This window comes from Corvus hawaiiensis, chromosome 3 (genome assembly GCF_020740725.1).
Source record: "Corvus hawaiiensis isolate bCorHaw1 chromosome 3, bCorHaw1.pri.cur, whole genome shotgun sequence".
NCBI lineage: Eukaryota > Metazoa > Chordata > Aves > Passeriformes > Corvidae > Corvus > Corvus hawaiiensis.
In genome coordinates this window covers 56,816,986-56,840,928 of record NC_063215.1, presented here as the reverse complement: position 1 = coordinate 56,840,928, position 23,943 = coordinate 56,816,986, and the positions used below count along the sequence as shown (strand labels likewise).

Here is a 23,943-nt window from a genome sequence, read left to right as displayed (position 1 = left end):
AAGTTTTATGAAAAGGGTGCATTGCTGTTCATATCAGTGCAATGGGAACTACAGACTTTTTGTAAAGCCAAGAAGATGAAAAATACTGTATCACTCAGTAACTAGCTGTGTTGATCACTGCTGATACAATCATAAAATGTTTTTCTTAAGAAGATTTAAAACCAAAATGTTTCAGCTTACCCAAATTAACCAAAATTATTTTGTTTTCTAATAGCTCCCATGGGTATTTCAGACCAAAGTCTTCTAAGAGACTTCTCTGCTACTGCAGGGCAGGCTGCCAGAGATAAAATCATTGATCTTGAAGCTGCTGGTCAGGCCAAGTTAAAAGAAGGTGGCAGAGAAGAAGATGAAAGCCCACTCAAAACTCCACAATTAGAATTGACTCAGGATGGAAAGGTATGTCTGACTTTCACACCGAAATTATTTGTTCATGTGGTGTGTGTCCACATGTGGTTATTTAGTGCCTATCAGTTCTGAGTATCATACACCACATTATATTAAAATATTAAAGGAAAATCGTCAAGTGGTTTCTGTGTGTTTAACTTAATGTAAGTGTATGTAAGCAAAAGAGAATACAAACTTCCAAATGGCACTGACCTAGAGTTTCTTTTATTGCTATAAATTGAACTTAAATTCTCAGTAAGCTTGCACGTGTTCTTGAAAAAATGTTTCAAAGGGTGAGTTTTATTAACTTCCTTAGTTCGTTTAGACTTGAATAAAAATGTTAATGTACCATGGTTATGTACACTCTACAAAGTTGGGTATATTATGACTGAGTTTAATTACCATAAGTAACAATTTTGGTAGCCATTGCAGAATTATTTCATCCTTTAAAAACTTGTATGTTGACTAAGGTATAGATATCTGTGAAAAGTTAAGTACTGTGATCTGTTCCTGTTGCAACCATTTGCTTGTTTGTTTGAGCTACTGGGGGAATAGGTCCAAAAATTTAATTTATTTTTTCTATGATTTGATGTAAAAATTTCCTCCCAAAGTGCTGGCTAAAATCTGCTGCTCTTTCTCTCTTGGAGATCATTTCTATTTCAGCGATTCTCCAGAACTTCGTTTAATATTTAAAGAGTAATTTTGTCCTCAAACATTTTTGCAAGTTAGTTACCCATTTTATTCTTAGTGAGACTGCTGAGTTTCTCTGTGCAGTTCATATGTTTCCACTGCATTCAAGTGTAGGAAGAGAACAAATACCACAGTTACATATTTTTTTTTGTTTGCTGGCAAGTTGAAATAATTTTGAATTTGAAGAGAAAAAAGGCACACACAGTTTCTTTATGGGAGAAAAAATGGTAAAATAAATTACTATATTTTGCCTTCAGCCTTGGTAGAATGGTGATTCTCCCTTGTTTTCAAAGTGGTGTATCTTTCAGTATTTTAACCAAAACAGTTGTGGAGGGGAGGGCACTATTTCAGGAAGTTGTTCCAGGAAGCTGTTCAGTAAGGTTTTGTTACACATGCTTATTCTGTGAACAGCTTTTTTTTTTTCCCCCCTAGTGCAGATGCTTCTTTTCCTTTCTGGTTCTCTTTAAGTCTTAGAGAAAACAGTTATAAACTCAAGAAGTGCCAGCTTGTCTTTCGTGTACTGCACTGTCCTCTGACCTTTCTGCCAAAGCTTTGAATGTCTGTCTGCTTCCATCTGTTTTAAGTGACTATTACAGTTCAAAAGTGCACAGTTCTTTACAGCCTGAGATCAAAACATTTGTAATAGGTTCCTTTCATAATCCACAGAAGTAAACAAGTTGGCTGCTTGTGAAACAGAGCGGGATTTTTATTTCTATTTCTATTGCTTTAGTAAAGCTATCCCTTCTTCTAAGTAAAAGTTTTCACTAACTAATAATTTCTTTTTTTTCCCTCTTCATGTGCCTTCAAACTTGCATTTTTGTTGTGCTTTCATTTTCCACTGTGCACAGAACTTTTTTCTTCAGCTCACTCACGTACACCCATCATCACTGTCCATCCATTCCATGTCATCCCATTTCACAAACTTGTCACCTGTCCCCGAGATCGACATGCTTTCAGATATTTCTGAGGAAGACCCCTTTGAAGAGCCCCTCCTTACCATTCCAGACATTTCAGAGTGCAATTCCATGGAACAAACATCAGATCATAATAAAACCAGAACAGCTTCACCAAGTAATACCTTTGAATCGATGAGACCCCTAGATAGTCGAGGCTCCCCTACTGTTGAGGGAAGAATCCATACAAATGACTACAAAAGCACCGAGTTGTGCGTCTCATTCAGCTTCTTCAGATGCCTTTCTTTTCGTTTCCGTTCGCTGCTTGATGAGGATGGCTATATTACTTTTCCTAGCCTTCCTGATGTTTGCATTTCTTTCCTCCCACCTGGCCTTCAGCACTATATTCCTATTACCTCTCCTTCCTTCATCCCCTCTTTTCTCCTTATCTTTGTCCTCCTTCTGTCTGCTTTCCAGTCTATTCCTTTTTCACTCACATTTTCCCTTCCTCTTGCTCTGTCCCTTTGCTACCTGGAGCCTAAGGTGACTTCCTTTAGTAGCTCTAATGGCAATGACCTGAATGACAAAGCAGAGGAAGAGGAGGTGTGTAATTTTGCTGCTTAAATGTTGACACTTGCACATTGCATTTATGCTTTTTCTCACGAGGCTTGCTCAGTTTTGCACACTTCCTAGTTAGAGATGTATCTGTGTACATGCCTGTAAATATATATATATAAATACACAAATGCATATGTATCTTTTTAGCATTTCTCATTTGTGAAAAATTGCCATTGTGGGACTCTTAGTCAATAGATAGCTCATGGTTTTTCTGCCTAATTTCCTACAGCATGCATAATTTCATTGTATTCCACAGATACTGAGCTGCAGGTGGACTTGCATTGTAGTTTAAAATGTTAACGAGCACATAAATCTGAATACTGAAAGTGCTCTGTGTAACAATAGATGTTATTTGATACTATTTGCAAGTTCTATTTGCACTGTCAATTGGTCTTAAAATGCCTGTCTCCTGCATGCATTGACTGGAATGCACATGTGTGAAGTTCTGTTTAGAACTGAAAAATGAAATTCCTAAAAGCTGAATTCAGAAAACTGCGAATACTTTAAAATCAGCGTTTTGTTATTCCAGATTTCAGATGTTTCAGCTCTCCAAGGGTGTGTGCAAAGTTGAGTCTGTCCAAGGCACTTTTTCTTTTTTCACATGCTTTGATTAATCTCTAGCAGCAGTTGAGACTGATTTCATTCATTAGCTGGGATTGCAGGCTGTGTCAGGCTGTATCACTGGTCTGAACGTTCTTTGGAATACACTGCTAAAATTGCTGTTCAGAAGCCTCAGTCACACTAGTATGTTGCTCTGATCATCTGGAGTGGCTGACAAAATGCCTCCTTTCCTTATGTCTGCTGCATGTACTACAGCAATACCACTAGAAAAAGGTCTTCTATTTTGATCCTCAAAGAAAATATTAAACCAATTATTATAGAATCAAAAAGGAGGAGGATCTGTTTAATGTTACATTTAACAAAGTTTGCTAAACCAATGTACATATTAAAGACATGCTAAATATGACACGATGTCATTATAATGCCAGTCTAAGTATAAAATAACAAAAAACATGACACTAAGATTTTCTCAATTTTTCTGTAGCCTAATTCAATCCATAATTTGTAACATACTTACATAAAATAGAACCCCAGATAAGTCAGGAATTAATGAAAATGAGATATGTACTACATCATATGTGCATTCACACAGAATTCAAAATGTAACAGTATGAATAGTAAATCCCTCTTCAAATTTATGAACTTGCAGTGTGTTGACTTGTAAATGCATCTTTTCCTAAGATTACCAGTTGATATTTGTACTTGTGGAAAGACAACTGGGAAGTGGTTCACTTTTTAAAGAATGCTGTTCCTAAAGGCATTCAGAATACTTGGAGATAAGATATGAAGATTAGTTACTATTTCCAACAGAATGCATTGCAGTTTAAGAATAAATATATTCACCTAAAAAGAGGGGGGGGGTGGGGGGGCGGGGGGTGTGTGCAAATAGTTCATCCCAAGACAACAACATTCCTAAAATTTAAGACAGTTGGTAAATACAGTGTTTAAGTGTTTGACTTGAACCCTAGACTCTTTTCCCAAAAGAACTCCTGGATTAGATTCCATTTTCTCATCAACTCGTTGCAGGATTTAAGTCACTTACCATAGAAATTATGCATATCATTTTTCTTCGTTACTCATTCTTAAATTTTCACCTGGGAAACAATAAAAAGCAGAGCAAGAAAGAGACACAGTGTGAAACTTCCATTTTTCATGCCACTTATGCCAAAAATTACTTCAGCCATTCTACAACAATGTAGGTGCAAGAAGACCCAAGTCGCTTAATTTCGACATCTGGGGCCGAAAAAGTAAAGGTCTGTAAAATCCAGCACATTTAGCAGCATTTACAAAGAGATGAAGCCTCTGTGTTAGTCTGTAAGCCAATGTTAACACCTCCTTTTCTTGATAATTTGTCATGCGCTCACACAGGTGGAATGCGAAGAGGAGGAAGCACAGCAGAAGGTGCTTGGTTGTTCTTTTACAATTGAACCTGGCTGTGGCTGCCTGCCTTGTTAGCACCCTAAATTTTCTGTGGGTTTTGTCTGAATAGTGCCTTTTCACCATACCATTTTATTTCCTTTATTTAACTGTCTGATTGTAAGGGTCCTTTTTTATTTACTTGCTGGTCCATTTTATGTTCTTTATGTTTTGTTTTCGTTTTTTTTTGTTTATGTGGCTCAATTTCACAGATCAGTTCCTTGAGAGTAGACGGGGAAAATATTTATGTCAGACATAGCAATTTAATGTTGGAGGTTTGTATATAATACAAGAAATACTCTCCATTCTCACGGGCTGCCAGGCTGCATGGAATGGGAGGTCACTTGCAAGCTGTTAGGGACACAGTGCATGAAGTGCATGGGGAAAACCAGCTTGGAAATGTTGCATGTTATCATTCTAGTTTCTGAGTTTAAATAAAAAACAAACAAATGCAAAAAACCCACAACCAGCCCTCAGCTTGAACGCTGAATGTCAATTAGTGTATTTTTGCTAAATGTTTTCAAGGTGGCAACAGGGAATAATAGCCCTATTTAGATAAAGCAAACACATGGGTGCAATTCATAATTCTAAATTGATTTTTGTACATTGCACCTCAATGTTTGCATCTTCTGTTGAGCAGGGCTTCTAGCTTTTGCCAGTTTAATCTACCTTCATCAAATACATTAGCTGAATAAATAGAATTAGTAAGGGGCAAGCAGCAGAAATATAGAAAGCCAATTCTGGTTCTGACACTGGTTTTAGGAGCATTGAGAAATGATGAAAGGATCAGATATTCAAAGATTCAATGTTTGGATATCTTCTGAAATATTTGCTTTATTTTTTCCTTTTCAAATGGAAGTAAATTTTGCTTCTTGAAGGTTGGTTTTCATTGAAGATGAGCAACAACAAAGAGCTTTGAACAGTACGTTCATGCATAGTGCTTTGTCACTGAAGCAGAGATTTTTATTGCAAGAATTTTCATATAGATTGCTAATCTCAATTATTTTATCAGAGACTGTCTGTAGTTATAATCAGTATCATTTAACTTGTGGTTAATAACCTAAGCTAATATCTGAAAATGTTTTAGAAAATCCTACTGCTGTCTTTATTTTATTCATCCAGATGGGGCTATAAATAATTCCCTTTGTCACAAAAACTGGTTTTTTTTAAATCATTGGTTTTGTTCAGTAATAAGGAGATGTGTGGATCGCAGTAACCCAACTAATGTTTTATGGCTTTTTGCAGCTTTTTATCACTATTGAAACTTTGCTTGTGTATAACTTACTAAAGCACTGAAAGTGTGCATTGCATAACTGTGCTTTGATCAAGTCCAAGAAATGTGCCTTGTGTCAAGCCAAGACAGGTCTTACAATAATGACGTGATTGTTACGAGCTTTAGTTGTATAATAGAATGCCTTTGGCATAAGATTTTACTTCACTCAGGAAATACAAACTGTAGGGGGACATACTTAATGTCTCATTTGTTAGTCCAGGATGAAAAGTGGTCCTGTGACAATACAAACCTACTGAGTTGCCAGAAGGGGAGAGGTTCAAATGTTCAAGCTGCATGCAGGCTTATCCACAGGGTTAGGAAATATACATGCAGCACCAAACCCTTACTGGGGCTGAACATGCAAGTGAAAAGAACTTAGAAACTAATGAGTTTGGTGGTTGGATTTTTCATGACTTAATGTGAAGTGTCTTTGCATTGTGATCACTGAAAATAAAAATCCTAACCTAAATGGTAAATTTCGGAACGCTCTGCTAAAAAGTATTTAAAATCTTTGTAAAAACATCCAGATTCTTTACCTAGATTATTATTTCTTACGACATTCTTTTGACAAAACTTCCTTAGTCCGCAATGATAATATTTCATTTTAATACTCAGTCTTTTAGTTCTTTACTAAAAATGGATCTGAGGCTTAAACTTGAATATAACTACAGGATACTACTGAAAAAAATATTCTTGTGTTAGAGTAAGCATAAACTTTTCTTGAGACCTGGAATGCTGGAAGGAAGACAAATTGTGAAGGCAGGGTGAAATCTGCTTTTCCCACCAAAGTCCAGCCACTGTATTTAGAAGACAATGAATTCCCAAGAAAGCTAAACATATATATTTTTGTCTGGTTACTAGAGCACTTACATTTTGGCACAGCTCCTGAACCTTACCTCTGCCCTGTAGCTGGTACAAAGTGAAAGAATCCCTTGTAGTTATTTGATCCAAGGTGCTGCAGTTTGGCCTCAATGGGTCATGACAAAATCTCATTTGGTATTCATGCTGTGGTGTCCCCTTTGGCACTGGTCCATGGAGGTGCAATTTAGAGAGATCATTTTTTTGGTACTGGCATGCATGAAAACTATTCCTACTTGTGTCTGTCTGCTGTCAGGTTCTTAAATGTAGAATTGGTAGGTAACAGGTTTTAAGTCTTTAAATCTGACTCTTCCAGTAAATTTAAGCCTACACGAGAGGCACAATGAGTCGTCCCTCTGAAGCTAAGCAGGTGTTAGCTGCTTGCATATTTGGCTGTGTAGTATTGTGTTCACAGATGAAAGTATTTTTCATGGAGCTCGTAATATAAAGAAAGATCCATTTTTATGCTCCTTGGGTTAAACTATTCTTTCTTAAAGCTACCTTCAGTTATGTTAGCTGTGCAGTATCCTGAGACATTTGCTTCTGTGCTTACAAATTTTAGTTGAAAGCAAACAGCTCCTGGAAATTATTATTGTTTCAAAGGGCTAGTAGTGTCATGTTTTGGGTGAAAGTAGCTCTCTGCTAAATAACCACGTACAGCATTATTTTCCTTTGCTTGAAAATATGGAAGAAGCAGTGTATGAGTAGACCTTCACTACAAAAACAAAATTAAAAAATCTTGGTTCCTTGCAGCCTTAAATTTTTTATTTTGAGGCACTCCAAAGAGGGTCACCTTTTCAGACACAAGGCACTTTCCTTGGTTTGGTTGCTTCTGTTTCCTTTTTTTTTTTTTTTTCCCCCCAGTTAAGTTTGCTTTTGTTGTCGTGTTTTGTCCTACTTTGTTTTATGTTGCGGGTTGCTAGGACCTGGATAAGACCCAGGACGACTTACTGAAACACCAGGCTAGCATTAGTGAGCTCAAGCGCAATTTCATGGAATCCACACCCGAACCACGCCCAAATGAGTGGGAAAAGCGGCGTATCACACCTCTGTCCCTACAGACACAAGGGGTATGTCACTGCACACACCTGTCTGCATGCCTTTCCATACAACCCTGTATGTAATACAGCAAATGCAGTTTGTCCTTTAGGTTAACACTATTTGTGTGGTGTAATATTTGTTATTACTAAGTATACATTAACTTTTTTAGCACTTACTATTGGACCTGACTTTAAATTGTGGGTGGAATTTTATTCTTCTACATGAACAACTGAATTAGAGGAAAACAGAAGTGATGGCAGTATTTTCCTGTATGTTAAGGATATCTTAAATTTCACTCTGATTTACACAGATTGATAATTTTTCAGTGACCGTAGAACTTTTCCTTCCTTTTCTATATCTTTATCTCTTCATAGACAGCTTGTGCATAAAGAGACACACAGTCTGTGTTTTGTTTCAGAAGGACTTCATGTGATCAGTTAATTTACAGTATTGACTTCTGGACACATTTAATGTAGTTGTTAAAATTTACTTATCTTAATCTTTAAGAGTCTGTAAAATGAATTTATCTACTTTTTCTCTCTACCTCTCCTTTCTGACTGAACCTTGAAACAGCAGTATGGAAAACAGTTTTCTACAAATAACATCCTGAAAGCCTGTACCAAGAAAGCTACCCAAATTTCTCATGCTGTTGTGAAACTTGTAGTTATATTGGGTTATTAGCTGTTTCTTTCAGGAGATGAGTAAATCAGTCTTTTAAAGTTGTCTTCCCTTCCTTCCTTAAATGTATTGTTGTCCTATCCCCTTAAATTCTTCAGCTTTCTTTTAGTGCACAGAAATGTGAGCTTTCAATTAAGCAGGCCTGATGCTACAGAATTCTTTTTGATAATAGGACGTTATTTCAGTAATATCTGTAAGCAGTCTGAACTGTGAGTATGCGCATACAGAGAACACAGCAACTATGCATCACTTCTTTATTCTGTTAATTTATGGTTACTGCCAAGAAGTTCCTCAAATTTCTTAGTACCACCTTAATATTTCTACACATGGTGGTATATGCATAGATACAAATGTTGGTCATATTTTCAAATATTCATGACACAGTGGTTCATTTAATAGCGATAAATATATTTTTGGTTGAAACAGAGATTTATGTCAAAGTGTAACTTAATTTTTATTATGTGTTTGTGTGTATTTTCTGTATTAATTTCTTTGCATTGAAGTTGAGGCCCCTGCAAGTTATTTTATATCTGGTGATTTGGTTTCTTTTTTTGCTCATCTAGTATGTTCTGTCACTTCCAGATGATTTGGTTTTATGTTTATGTACAGTGTATGTCTGTTTCATTGCTTGTTGATTTACACTGGTTTTATAAAATGAAAACCAAATAGAAAAAAGGAGACCACATTTTCCAAGTGAAAACACTGCCTGGGAAGGAGAAACAATGGATTGCAATGCCGTGGATTGCTGGAGCAAAACCAGAGGAAACCGATAAGGTGGCTGCCCTGAAACCTGCTGCTTTGTCGCTATATCTGCTGTGGGCTAGCTTGCTAGCTTGGGCACTTCTTTCTTGTTCTTTTTTTTTTTTTTTTCCTTGATGGAAATAACTTTTTTAAGCCAATACTGGAAGGAGAATGTTGAGTTGTAAACCAGGATCTCTGTGTGTATATGTGTATAGATACACACACATAAGAATGCCAGCAACATTTTTCTTAAAACGTCAAACTAACCATGAAGTTCTGAATGGCCACTATTTGAAAAGAAAACCAATTTTTCACTGGAAAATTACTGTATTTGATGTGACTAGGATGACACCAAAACATGTATTTTCACTCTGTATGGAAATAATTGCTTGCCATTACTAGACACTTCACACAAGAACTTTTGCTTTGGGTGTTCACTATGTAATCATTGTTCAAATCAATAATGCTGTATAAACAGCTTCATTTCAAAGGCAACCTGTTCTGAGTACCTCTGCACTTCTGTACGTGTATTTTCATTCAGGAAAAGAGGGAGGGTTTGTCCCTGATAAGTTGGTTTAACATCTATGCAAAGAAAAGCACTCTATAACCAGTGGGACTAGTAGCAGTGTGATAGTGATGAGTAGCAATTGTGATGTTGCTTTTTTTACATCACTTTTGGTCTATTAGGTGAATGTGAAGCTGGCAGTCCTATTTCACTAACATATAGAAATATGACATTTGGGAAACTGTATTTCCATCCTGAATTATTTGTTGATGGATGCCTGTTGATCCTTGCCTGTCCTTTAGGATAGCTGAATAATAGATGATAATAAAGCAGGGATACCACTGCTAATAGTCTTTGTTTTCTTCCTTCTTTTGCTTCAGCAAAAATGCTTGCAAATAAGTAATTTTCTGTGTACTAGAAATGTTATTTTGGGTGCATCTCATTTGTGCCACTATACTCTAGATCCACCATACTCTTGCAAGTGCACAGCATCTGTGACTTAATTAAACAAAACCCGACACATTAATATGTATGTCGCAAATATGGGAAAAATTTCTATTTTATGGATACCCACAATATTTTTTCTTTAATCCATCTGCCGCAGCTTGTAAACAGTATATCATGTTAGAGGGTATGACTGTGTACCAGAAGAATTTGCCAGGAATTTAAACAGGGGCTGATAGAAAATTGATGAATCCTATCTATACACTTAATCCTTTTTACTAAGGAAATTTACCCCAGGAAACAGGGGTTACATTATCAAATGAACTGTGTGACTGGGGTTTTCATTTTAAAAGACTGGAAGACCCAAAAATTTGAAGGTGGGAAAATGCTAAAAGAGGGGTGGTATGTGTGTGTCTTTAATTATATATATATATAAGGGGGAGCAGGGATAGAGAGAGATGCACACAGCCTGACCACCTACCACATAAAGATTTTGGTTTTCGCCTGCTTTTTTTTTTAATTTTTAATTCTTTGAGTGATCAGAAAACAAGGTACCAGAGTACAGTGAAAGGAGGATCATTAACATCTTTGCCTCTGGATGTAATCTGTTAAGAGATGAATGCTTCTTGGGTGTAGCAAATTAGGGAAAGAAAGGAGGGGTAAGGAACACATTGCCCTGATGGATATTCAATGTTGCATGAAGGCAGATTAAATAACTTGCATTCCTGTTAACTTTTCTTAGCCACCCTTGAAATAAACTTTGAATTTTAGTGTAGGGAAAAAGAACAAGTTACAGGTTCTTTTTCTTTTTCCTTCTCTGTTCTTCTGCATGCCATCTGGGCTGTAGTGTATGTACAGTAGCATGGTATAACCTCTGTCAGTTCATACTCTACATCACTGCTCCCATGGTGAATCCCCACCGCTGCAGCTGTGTGCATGGCACCTTGGCTTTCCTCTGGCGTCTGCTTCTGGCATGATTCTCTGTAGTGCCCTTCAGGAAGGCTGAAATGTATCTCATGGAATGTTGTCAACATGTGTCTTATGTCATGTTATGTATTTGTATGTTGATGGCTTTTTATTTTAACCGCTTTTACTTCTAACTTCTTACCAGCGTTCGTGCAATGAAATCTGAAATAAAGAATTGTAGCCTTTCAGAGACTTGTACCCACATGAACTTTCAAACTTTGCTTAACCATACAGATTTATAGCCCTACAAAAAATAGACCAGACTATGAACATATAACTTATGCTTTAAAGCAATGTGTAATCTTTTATGTATATTTGAAAAAAAAACCAAACAAGTTTTCCCACTGAAATGGGAAGGGCTTTATTAAAACAGATTTTTAATCGACATGAATTTTCTTAGGATATTTAAGTATTTTGAAAACATATATATAACATTTATTATAAAGAAGTAAGAAATATTTTAACATTTCAGCTCTGTGGGTATGTATTTTAAGCAAATGTGTCTGACAGACCTGGAGCTCTGATCCAGCTGGGCATTAGAAGGTATCAAAAATGGATTTTTAAAAGGGAAAAAAAATCCCAATAGTAAATATGGAATTACCAGCTAAGTAAACCGTGCTGTTTGGGAAATCCGTGTAAATGTCGATGTGTAAATGTCGATGTGTAAATGTCTATGTATTCCGTTTCCACGGTGTGTTGCGCATGGTGGAGGCGCAGCCCCAGCGCACGGCTGTGCTGTGTCCCCTCTGTCCGTGCCCCCCTGCTCCCGCCCAGCCCTTGCCTTTGTCCCGTCTCTGTCTTGCCAAACATTTCCCTTGTAGGTGGCTGCCGCTCCGTCCGCCGCTGTCTAATTCTTTCCCTTCTCTGACCCGTCTAGAGCCTGGAAGAGGAGATAACCTCCATTTTGTTTAGTAAGGAGCGCTTCGGCGCCGGCACCAGCGGGCCCTTCGCCGCCGCCAGCCCGGGGCCAGCAGAGGGCGCTGCGCGGGAGCAGACGGGCGCCGCCGCGGCCGCGCCGCCCCAGGTGCTGCTCGGGCGCGGGGCCGGGGCAGGGACGGGGCCGGGCTGCGGGCGGCTGCTCCCGTGCGTCCCGCCTGCCTTAGAGCGGCGAGCCTGCCTGCCTCGGAGCTTAGCTCTGCGTCTGCAGCACGCCACGAACAGGGAGGAATCGGTGCTTGCCTAAGCTTATGCTCCGTAGGTGCTGCGCTAGGTAAACAGCAATAAAAGCTAGCATTAAGTCACAGATGGTGTGTCGATTTTTGCATTCTTTTCATTTGAGCTCTTAATTTTGCTGCAGACTGTTCACTAAAAATACGTTTGATTAAAAAAACCTGACACCTAATACATAATTTACTGTGGGCTTTCAGATAGCTGTCGTTATTTTGTTATGCAACAAATACTAATATAGCTGCTTTAATATCATCCTTTTGGCTCCAAACTGAATTCTAATAGGATCTTCTTGGTAATCATGTATTGCTATTCTGGCAACATACTACCCTAAGCAGTCTTCCTCTCATTATCTATTAAGTTTCATAAAGTAACAGAACAAAGGCAACGAATAAAACCATACAACAAAGCCTTTTTTACTATTTTTTAAATTATCGCAAACTGGTAGTAGAACGTTATTTTTTGCTGTTTACTTTTTAAAAATATTATTTATTCTGAATTCTTGATTTAACTGAGAGAAATAACTGCCTCAGTAGCATCACTGGCTAGTGCATTCATGCTTTTTATTTTCAGGCTTTCATAATTCAATTCTTATGCCAATAATAATTTCCATAACTCTTACCTACTTTTGATCAAATATCTCGATGAAGTGTAAGGAAACTATCATCTTGCAGTGAATATGTAACATCTGTCTAGTATCATGCGTATACATTCTTAAAAGCTTGCTTGGAGGATGTTGCACTATTGAAAAGGGTTATGCATTGATTCTTGTCCTCTGATTACTTTTTGTTTCACAGAGACATGCTTCCAGAGCAGAAGGGCCTTGTACTGGAGTCAGCGATGCTGATAAGGTTCTGCAGACTTTTTTCCATGGCTAAATTGGCTCTAACTCTTCCAATCCATCTTCATTCTTTCCTTCCTTCTTTTTTCAGTTAACCATCACAGCCATCTTTTGTCTTCCATATGACATGAACCAGCCATCAGCTAATTTTATTTTCATCATTTTAATTTATTCATATACTCTACTTTTGTTTTTCCTCATCCATGTTTTTTGTGCAGAGTTCACATGAGACTCTGGACATAGTGGAGGAGAAGAAGCAGGCAGAGTTTGGGATAGAAGAAACAGTAGTCGTAGACGAAACCAACAAAGGGAAAATACACATTGCCACTGATGCTGGGGAGACATGTAAGGTGGAGCACCTGTCAAAAAAGGACTCTTCATCATTGCCATCAGATAGTAGCAGCAGCAGCAGTAGTAGTGAGAGTGAGGATGAAGAGGTGGGAGAATACCAGCCCCATCATAGGTCAATTGAGGAAATCATCAGGGAAGAACAGGAAGAAGAGGAAGACGTGAAAAGGAAAGAACATGAAGAAAAAACGCAGCATGTGGAAGCCGTACCAGAAGGCAGTAAACTAAATGTCCCAGTGGAGCACACACAAGTTACAGCTGAAGATTTGGTTCAAGAAAATACAGTTACTGTAGCTACAGAAGAGAAGAATTTGTCAGAACAAATTAAGCAAGATTTAGGTGAAGAAAAAGAGGAAGAACAGCTGAAACTCAATGGAGATGTGTCTCATGTTGACATTGATGTTACACCACAATTAATTTGTTGTTCTGAGGTAAATGGTAGAACAGTATGACAACTAGATTAAGCAGAGATATTTCTTGGGGTGAACATATACCTGCCTTTCTTCTTCTCCTATTCCTCCACATCTTCTGGCATCCAACAAGATTCAGATCATTTGGAAGGGGAAACCATTGATGAGCAGTGAAATTCTGTCTCCTTCAGTTATGGTTTCTGACTTTTTGCTAGAACTGCGTGAAAATCACCAGTAAAGGCAAACCTTCCGAAGACTGAGATCTCTTTTTTTTTTAATCTCCTCCGTATTTTATATGCACATACATAATGTGTATTTATTACTTACATGTTTCCAGTGTTTTAAGTCTTGTCTTGTCTATTTGTCAACTGTTTTTGACAAGTCCATGACATGTAATTGTGATTGGAAAACTATTGCAAATTGAAATTAGAAAGCACCCGTCACAAATTTTTGTTCCTTTTTCCCCTGTAATTAATCGCTGCTTTTCCTGCCTTTTTTTTCCTTCTTTCAGTAAAACATTACGGATTTTTAGGCTAGAATATGTGTGGCTAGAAATTGCATAGGTGAGAGCACTGCACTGTTAAGTGGTGATGCTCATATCACGTTTCTATGAAGTCTTCTCGTGCAGTAGATACTTAGGAAGCATGCAGGGGTTCCTGTCGCAACCAGTTGTTTTAAGCCAAACAAGGTTGAAGAGTTCCTTACTGGGCAAATGATAAAGAAGCAGAAGGGGAAAAAATTAAATGCAGACATGTATGTCTTTGTAAATTTGTCATAATCTTCTGCTGAGTTTTTCACCAATTCAGTGGGTTTTTTGTAGTTCTCTACCTGCTTGTTGTTGTAATGGTGGCAATTTTTTTTCCTTCTAAATCGAAACAGCTTGTATTCTTTCTTTTGTTGTCTTTTGCATACACAACTGTTCTGATGAATTACATGAAATAATTAGTTTATTAGACTTTTAAAATTTGCAAGCACCCACACTTCCTAAAAACATAGATAGTTTGGAGGAAGGGGAGAAGGGCTACTGTGTGTGTAAGCTTGAAAGGGTGTTTGCGTTTTTGTCCTGGCATTTTACCCCATGTGTATTCAAAACCAATATAAGATAGCAGCTGATGCATCTAGAAAAATATCAAAAGGCTTTAGTTCTTAAATCTAGTGAAAATCTCCTCCAATAAGATAAGTCATGAGTTCACTAGCTTACAGACCCCAGGTTAATTGCTTTGTTTGTGATATTGCCGAGAATACCACTACTTTATTCTAAATTGTTGAAGTAGCTTTTTAGAATCTTTGTCAAAAGAAGTAATTGACTTACAGAAAAATTTAGACTGCTTAAAATCCAGTTTTCAAAAGTTTTTCTTTTCCAGAAGTAATACATATTATATAGTTAAAATTTTATGGAATTTCTAGTCCTGATTTGCAGACTGAGGAGTGATAGGTATTTTCCCAGATTAGTTCTAATACAAAGTTCATCTCCCTGAGCTAGCTGTCAATTTCTTAATGCAAACTAAGATTTTTTTTTTTTTTGTAGTGATCCTTTTACACATTTTCAGTACACATGTAGCTTCGTTTTAGCAATTGCTCTTTGATATGTACTGTTGGCTGAAACACTGAACTTTGATAAGGTTATTAGGAGATTAAATTTTCCTACAATATTATGGATATCCTAGAGAGCTGATATATTAATCTTCGTTTCATTTTGCTTTTTTACTGCATGCTTTTTGTATGGGAAGTCAGTCAAATACTTATCTTACTGTTATGCTTTTCTTGAGCTTTTGGTTGTGTTTTCTTGGTCCACTTTACAAAACTTCTTCTGTCTTTTGAATTGATTGTTTATTTCTTGCATCACAGCCTCCAGTAGTGAAAACAGAGATGGTAACCATTTCGGATGCTGCACAGAGAACTGAAATCTCCACTAAAGAAATTCCAATTGTTCAAACAGAAACTAAGACTATCACATATGAATCTTCACAGGTATGGTGACTGGTTTGTTTGCAATCTTATTTTCATTCCGATTATGTAGATCAAAATAGATAATGTCCAAAAATGCTTTTCAAAAGCATATACTTTTTTTCTAGCAGATAAGATTATACTTAGGCTATGAATTAGGTAAGTGAAATGTTACAAAACCATATTACTTAAGAAGTTCTGATTTTCTTTTTCTGTAAAAAAGACTTAGTTACTGTCTGCAAAAGTATAACTCACTTTAGTCCAGTTTTGGAAACTTGATTAAAATATCTCATTGCTTCTGAAAGGAACACTTAACTGTGATCATGAATTCTGCACAGGAATGAGCCGTAATAAGAGCCTTACATGACTCTGTAAACTTGGATGGCTTCTATTTAGGTTTCAGTTCTAGTTGAATTAAAGACTGTTTAATAAGAAAAATAGCCTTTTCTCCTGTGAAAACAAAGGTTTTTAAATGCCAAAATACAAAAATACCTTTTTCTTATAGCTTGATGGCAGTGCTGTTGGTGATAGCGGTGTGCTGGTGAGTGCACAGACAATTACATCAGAGTCCATTTCTACTACCACAACTACACACATCACAAAGGTAAAATATATTTAATGTCTTTCTTAACTAAAAAAGACACCGGGCCCTCAAAACACAATTTTGCATGAAGTTTCTTGTATATCTGCTCATTCATTGACAAAAACTAACTTGAAATGGAAGGGATTTATTTCAGGCATGCATGAGAGTTAATCTTTCTGTACATAGATTTTCAAGACAGAAGTCCTAATGAATAAACAGGAATATCGGGGAAAAATATGATTAGTGGTTTTTCAGTAGTTCATGTAGGTCTTATTTCAGTATTTGACAAATAAGTATGTAACTAAATTTTTACAGATTCAGCCCTGTCATCACTCACTGATATTTTACAGAATCTTTGCTAGTGTAACTAATTTGTCTGAGGTCCACAGGAGCCCTGCTAATGCCACCATGGTGAACTGAAACAATGTTTTCCCAGATTTTGTGTTGATCATCCCTGTGCTCCTAGGTTTAGGGAATATTTAAAAACAGATCATTCTGCTACATTACTTTGCAAGCGTATTTGGGTGCTGAATTATTTGCTCTGCATTCCATGCTTGGAAAGGAAAACTCAGTGTTAATGGGAGATCACATCTGTTTCATGTAAAACATGAAACATGTAATGTTTCATGCCAGAGTGTGTTGAACTACCAAAGCATGATGATGATTATTGTTATTGCTAATTTATGTAAATATTTGTTAAATTTTTAGGCATGCCTAAACAACACAGTTTTCAACTCCTCTTTGAACTCTTAGCATCTTTTTCTAATAAAATTATAGAAAGTATTGTTTAGGGCAAAGAAAAATGGAAGAGGGAAACAAAGTGTGAATTCAGGATTCCCCCCCCAAGAGACATAAGTTTTGCAACATGACAGAATTGAACAATAGTTCACTGCTCACTGGATGTATTTTCTAAAGATCGAAATGTTCTGAAGATTGAAAGTCTTATGCACAAAATGACAGAGGAAGGATAATGTTAGAAAGTGAGTCACATAAAGTAAGCTCGAAATTAAAAGTGCGTATGTTTTGTTATACAGACTGGTCAACAGATCCTTTTCAGACTCCTGCTCCCTTTTGGAAATATTAAACCACCACCATTTTAGGAAAAAAATCTTTATTCAATGAATTGAATCAGAGTTTTGACAGGAAATATACATTTGCTTGTCAAGTTCAGATGTCAAATAATCTTGCTTCTTGGAAGGAGCAGAAAGAAAATGCTTTCAGTCTTGTCTTCTGAAAAATTACTGGGATTACCATGATGCAGCAGATCTTTATCTTTTTTGAATTGATGATAAGCAGTCTAACAAGATTGTTTGAATTTTCTAAGCTACCTTTCTATTTTACATCGCAAACTGTTCATTACTGATACAGGGACCTTCTAAAATAGTTTTAATATTCTAATGGTGTTCTTAACAGAGTCATCTTAGCTATTTTCTAGTATGGTCAGTGTATCTTAAGTAGTAGTTTATTCTTTTCTCATACACAGGCTGATTAAAAAGGCAAATAATGTTATTTCTGTGAGAATTTTTTTATAAGGTAAAGTATTTTAATCATTAGAATAAGAAGTGAAGAAAAAAACTGCAAAACTATTCAGCAGTGTGAAATATGTTGAAAATATCTGGTGAAGGTCCTTTAATGACAGAATTAAAACCCAGATCATCTTTGTATTTAATGGCATAGGATTATGACTGAGGAGAAGCCCATGATAGATGGGTTGAAATAAAAGACTCCTGGAATTTCCATGTTGCCAGATTTATATGGCAGAAGAAGCTGGAATTACAGTTTGCCAATCATGGGCTCCAGTAACAGGAGTAATTCTCTATTGCTTGATTTTTATCAAGTTTAGCAATTGTTAGACGGTGACCAACTGTGTACCTGAAAAAGGAAAGGATGATTTAGCACTGAACACATTTAGTATGAATTGCAACTCAGACACAGAAATCTGTTTGCTTTAGTGCAGCAGAAAGCAGTGCTTTGTGGAGATATGGAATAATTACAGGGATGTTGTGGGGGTTTTTTTCTATCATCTGTAGATGGTAAAAGGTGGAGTATCAGAAACAAGAATTGAGAAGCGCATTGTCATTACTGGAGATGCAGATATTGACCATGATGAGGTGAGTATGCAAACTTAACATTTCAAATGTGCGTTTTGTAGTCTGGTGAAATCTGAAGTAAGAGAAAGGTAGAAAAATTGAATAAAAGTATACAGAAGGACCCTGAGACTGTTAATTGTGGCATAGTTATTAATCACTAGTGTTTTCAGTTAAGAAGCCTTTTGAATATATGTGAAAGGAAAACAGCATTTGTAAGTTTGCGTCATAGATCATCTGAATGGATTTTACTATTTTTAAAGGGATTACTCTTCTTGGAAGAGACCCAGTTTATTTAGTTCAGCTTTTGCATTGGGAGGAAAAGCATTACTGAAATAATCTTATTTTGATACGCTAATCTGGATAGATGGGAGTCTCTACTGCATTGTTTCAGCAACATCTGAATGCAGTGCTCATTTTGACTGAAAACTTTGAAATACATTAAAACATAAACTGCTTGAATTTAAAAATTAGGTTTTGGCCAGTATTTGTAGAATTATGTGTAACAAAAGTAATTGTTGATCTGCTGAAATTGTATGTACCTTTCATCTCCATCAGTACTAAAGCAGTATTTTACAATGTCTTAGAAACTAAGGTTAAAATCACTTCTAGTGGCAAATTAATATGGCTGAATTTGAGAACTACACAGGAAAATAATTGACAAAAGTCAATTATCTGGTCCTTGTAGTGATGATTACACAGGGAGTTTTTTAATCTAAGAAACTATTAGTAACAAAAGCAATCACCAGTCATTGGTTAATACAAATGGAAAAGCCTACCTTGCGGTGAATATCTTTCTAACTTCCCGAAGGCTTCACAGATCAGCATAAGGGTTTAATTTAACTTATGAATTGTAATATATTGAGATTTTGCAGGGAATTTATTTTCACATTTTGATTTGCGTCCAGAAAGTGTCTTTTGACAAGTTGAATCTCTTCTTGACACTCGTAATTAAATGCACTGTTTAGCATCAGGCATGGATGGCTCTTGTTTGCCTTGACACATGTTCAGTGCACTTCAGATGTCTGGAAAGGTCACAAAATAGCTTTAGTATACCAGACAATTCTCAAAGCCATTCTTTAATTTGAGACAAGTGAATAATGAAGTAAAGAATGAAATTATAAAAAAGGAAGTACAAAATAGAATTTTAATCACTGAAGTTTAAAACAACAGTGACCAGCTTTTAAGCGATTTAAGAAATATCTGCTGCTTTTTCTTAAGTGAATATTGAGCTTCTTAAGTGCCCAAACTACATGCTGGATGTTTTTTATTTTGTCTTTTAGCTCCCTATATGACTAAACCGGTTTTCAATAGGAAAATAATATTTCAATTTGGAGTTTCAGAATATAAATGTTTGTATTACTTGTTGTAATTTAACAATTAGAGTCTTAGGGGTTTTTCATTGTTTATGGTTTGATTGTAAACAAACACCAAACACCGGTATTGTACCAATGCACGTTGCGTGTCCTGTACATATTCCCTTAATAGGATTTCAAATTCAGTATCACATAATAGTTAGGGTGCCTAATGCTGGTGTATTCAATCTCTCTTCAGAGTTAGTTATTTCTTCTCTCACTTAATACCTGTAGCTAGCTCAGGAAATAGTCACTTTTCTAAATTAAGATAAACCTTTTTGTTGCACTATATTTTCCTTGCTCCTTCTAGTATTTTGGGGGGTTTTTAGTTGCATTTAATACTAAGGTGAACAGGTGAACTGTTGCCTCATAATGCTTTTCCTTGTCTTCTGGTTTTTTCTTATGTTAGGTTCCACCTGTAGTACAGCTCACTGAAATAAGATGTGTAGATCAGGGCTAGAAAGAGAAGGTACTAGGTGCTGTTTAACCTGTGATGATTCAGAGGGTACTCTTACGTGGTTTACTATGATGTAGAATAAAATACTGCATTTCAGTTGGAAGGGACCTAAGATGGTCATCTGATCCAACTGGGTATATTGGTACATCTCTTAAGATGATAAAATTTCTTAAGATGGGGAGGGATTACAAGAAACTGAATGATACTTACATTTATACTTCCCTGAATTAAGCTAGAGAAATTTCTCTTAAACTAGTACAAGGAGAAAAATGAGATTCTTGTGCTGAGAAAGAAATTTCTGTTATGATCTGATTCCAGAGTTTCAGTACCATACTTAGTATACATTCCAAAGTATCTTTCTGTTTTGTTCAGGAAACTGAAGGGCACTCTTATTTTTCTGTACTATCTTATACTTTTCTTAAGGTGTTATTTGTTAGATCTTTTGAAGAAGTTCAAAAACTTCTGGGATATAGGAATACTTTTTTCTCCTGAGATGAGATAGAAAGTTATCTTACAACTTTATGGTTATTCGTTACTTCCTGAAAATCTTGGTAAATTTTTAGCATGGTTGGTTTGGTTTTTTTCCTCTCACTTGGGTTTTGTGTTTTGGGAATTGGTTTGGTTTGGGGTTTGGTTAGTTATTTACCCTTGATCCCTCTCAAGTTCAGGAATTTACAGTTCTGAAAAATTATAACCAAATTTTCCAAAGGTACTCCTCCATTCTGTGGCCCCACGTGAATGTCCTTTGGTGTGTTAAGTTCTATATTTTAAATACGTTTGCAGGCCCTGGCACAGGCAATCAAAGAAGCCAAAGAGCAGCACCCTGACATGTCTGTGACAAGAGTGGTGGTGCACAAAGAAACTGAACTTGCTGAGGAAGATGAAGACTAAAATCAAAAATGCCCTCAAGCAAATACTTCAGGTAAGCTTATGTATATAATTAACGTAAGAAAACATAGCATCAGTTTTCTGTTGCATTCATGTCTTTTCAGCTGAAGAATATGGGGCATCTTTAAGATAGGCGTTCACTAAAGGGTGAGTTGAAACAGGTGCTAATAGAAGACTATTAGAATAAGAATTTTTATCTTAGGTCTAATCTGACATTAATTTCAGTGGCAAATATTCCTATTTATGTCTCCCAGTTTTGTCACAGTGCTCTCGTGGCATTTTCTACAATGTTTGGTCAAGTTATTATAGTTTATATTGAAGTGAGTTTGGGCTATTTCTGCAAAATGTGAAGTACATGTCACAGTTTTCTGTTTACCTGCACAGTTACAGTTCTTGCCTAACATCTTGCTTGTTTAGTGGGAAGACTGTGTAGTTTCCAGGAAGGACACACTTGGACATTTGAGTTTAGTCAGCTAATCCTTAATCCTAAATACACTGAAATTTTGGCCTTTTATCATTTTCCCAGGCAAGAAGGTAAATGTATTGGAAGCTAAAGTTTTAAAGCTTTTTATCAGTTGAAAAAGCTATTTGAAGTTACGTTAGTTTATTAGGCTCTCTTTTCTAGGTAGAGGAAAAAAAAAGAAGGAAAAAACCACAATACAGCTCTGCTTTATGTATTCAATAGAAAGATCAGGATGAACACTGAATAAATCTGCTCTTGCACTCATTATAGGCTAATGTCTTAAAGCTCAGTAACCATTTGGGGTGTAAAGCTTCAGATTTCCTTTGCTTGTCACGCTGTTGGTATGAGACTCAAGCTTCAGGGTTTTTGAAACTTGATGGTTTTGTTAATGGTAGATTCAGATTCAAGAAAAAGGTTTTGTTAATGGTTAAATGGTTATGTCAATGGGAGAGATTTTTAAAGAAATTAAGTTTAAAAACTTTCAGTGGTTTAAGCCTTCTTTAGGAGACCTGTGAATTTTTTACCAACCAGTCTCTGTATTTAGCTAGAAGAGCAGCAATGTAATTGGCACATCTCAAGAAGAAAAATTGTTTTAGTACAACTTTGAGTTTTTAATATGCACTTTGATCAATGTTGATGTAGGGAGAGACAGGTAAAATAAATACATTTTGTATGTTTTAAAGAAATGAGATTAGTCATGATTCTTATTTCCCTGGTTCGGTATTTTATACAATGGTGGCTGTGCCCCGTGCACAAGAGACTTCTATGTCCTGTGCAGGTAGGCATTCCCTTAGTATTGAACAAAATTCTTTGCCCAAGGAAACCACCCGTTATAAATTTCAACCTGCAGCTTTAGCAGACTTGAGCACAGCCGTGAAATGCAAGGAATATATGAAAAATGACACACTGACTTGATTCCAAATTTGGTGTAAGCTACTAGAGTGGAGGATATTTTTCACATAATCCTGATAATTTGTCATGTTAAAAAGATCCGCTTTATTCCTGTGCCTGAATTTTCTAAGACCTGAGGATTTAACTGTTGAGTATCACTTCTGGGATCAAGAAGAGGAAAGATTCAGTTATCAGTTGAGAGGATATACGAATGCTGTTCCATGGAGCATGACCATTATCAAGGAATTGGACTCTTCCTGAGCTAGTCTGATCACAGATGCATATTTTCAGCTGAAAGACATAGACTAAATCCTTAGCTTATTTAGTCTACCTACAAGTGTCTCTTTTCCTAACATCTGGATAGTAGTGGGGGGGCCTGTGTGTGGCTGAGGAAGGGGAGAGCTAATATACATTGCCAGCTGTTGACATGGATAGGGTCAGTTGAGAGACTGCCTGTGGTGGGGTACTGGGGCAAGAGTTTTTCATCTGCTGGCAGGATTGTTGGGTCTCATCACTGCACGTGTTAACTCTCCTGAGAGTTTGTCCTGAACTCCTGCTACATGCAGTACTGCATAGAGCAGCAATGTTGAATGCCATGGAGAATATGAGGATAAGAATAGGATGCCTGCCCTCTGCTTGCAGACAGGAAGTTTATCCACCTTCTCTGTCAAAGTGGTTCCGGTTGCCTTTCCTGACCTCGTACAGATTGTGCTAGAACTACGATGTTTGTTTTGATCCTGTGTGTTTAGACAGTATCTTCTGGCCCGTTTTCCTCTGAGCTTCTCAGCACATAAATTTACATCGTTTTTCAGGATGTAAAACATAGTAGAACTAAGTTTGGGCTGCCTCTAGAAAATTTCTTCAGATTTGGTCAGATCATTGTGTGTTTGAAAAAGAAATTAATAATTTTTGTTCATAAATGTACAAACCAGGAGAAAACATGGATCACATTCGGAAGTGCTAGATGAGCACACAACTGGATATTCATGTTGTAGCATTAATACTTTAAAAAGTTATTTTCACATTAGATAATACTAGAAACTGTAAATAACAATGGAGGTGGGGGTTGCTTGTGAAGGAAAATTGGGGAAAAGCACCAAAAATAAGAAACACTACATAAACGTCTGTTTTTTCATTGTACCTTTGTTTCAGCATTCAGTTGGATTTGTTTTGTAGCTTTGTTGCTTAGTGACACTGAAAATGAGTATAACATGTATGCTCCAGCTTCAGTTTGAAAGCACAGGAGAGGATAAGGAACTGTACTGAACTGTGAGATAGGGGGGTGTCAATGGGTCCCCACATCACATAAATGTTCTAGAAGGCTTGGAAAAATGCACATCACTGTTTGCAGTAAGGAGAATGCCCGTGCTTTGGGTGATTTCACTGGTCCCTTGGTACACAGCAACATTAAACATGCACACACAAACCACCCCTCGCA

The 23,943-nt window shown here is 36.7% G+C and overlaps 1 protein-coding gene across 29 annotated transcripts in view; it reads left to right on the top strand.

The window, feature by feature from the left end:
* The window catches only part of EPB41L2 (erythrocyte membrane protein band 4.1 like 2), a 108,523-nt gene extending 87,338 nt beyond the window's left edge, over positions 1-21,185 (top strand). For 3 of the 29 annotated variants that reach the window (XM_048299721.1, XM_048299722.1, XM_048299720.1), the window contains 12 exons: positions 215-396; positions 2,505-2,570; positions 4,515-4,547; positions 7,617-7,763; positions 9,082-9,186; positions 11,946-12,092; positions 13,033-13,086; positions 13,295-13,855; positions 15,683-15,805; positions 16,287-16,385; positions 18,395-18,475; positions 21,047-21,185. In XM_048299721.1, coding sequence (XP_048155678.1) covers positions 215-396; positions 2,505-2,570; positions 4,515-4,547; positions 7,617-7,763; positions 9,082-9,186; positions 11,946-12,092; positions 13,033-13,086; positions 13,295-13,855; positions 15,683-15,805; positions 16,287-16,385; positions 18,395-18,475; positions 21,047-21,154 — 1,706 coding nt within the window. In that variant the 3' untranslated portion in view covers positions 21,155-21,185. The other 26 variants (XM_048299742.1, XM_048299723.1, XM_048299724.1 and 23 more) reach the window with 25 other exon arrangements.
* The last annotated feature ends 2,758 nt before the right edge of the window (positions 21,186-23,943 follow it).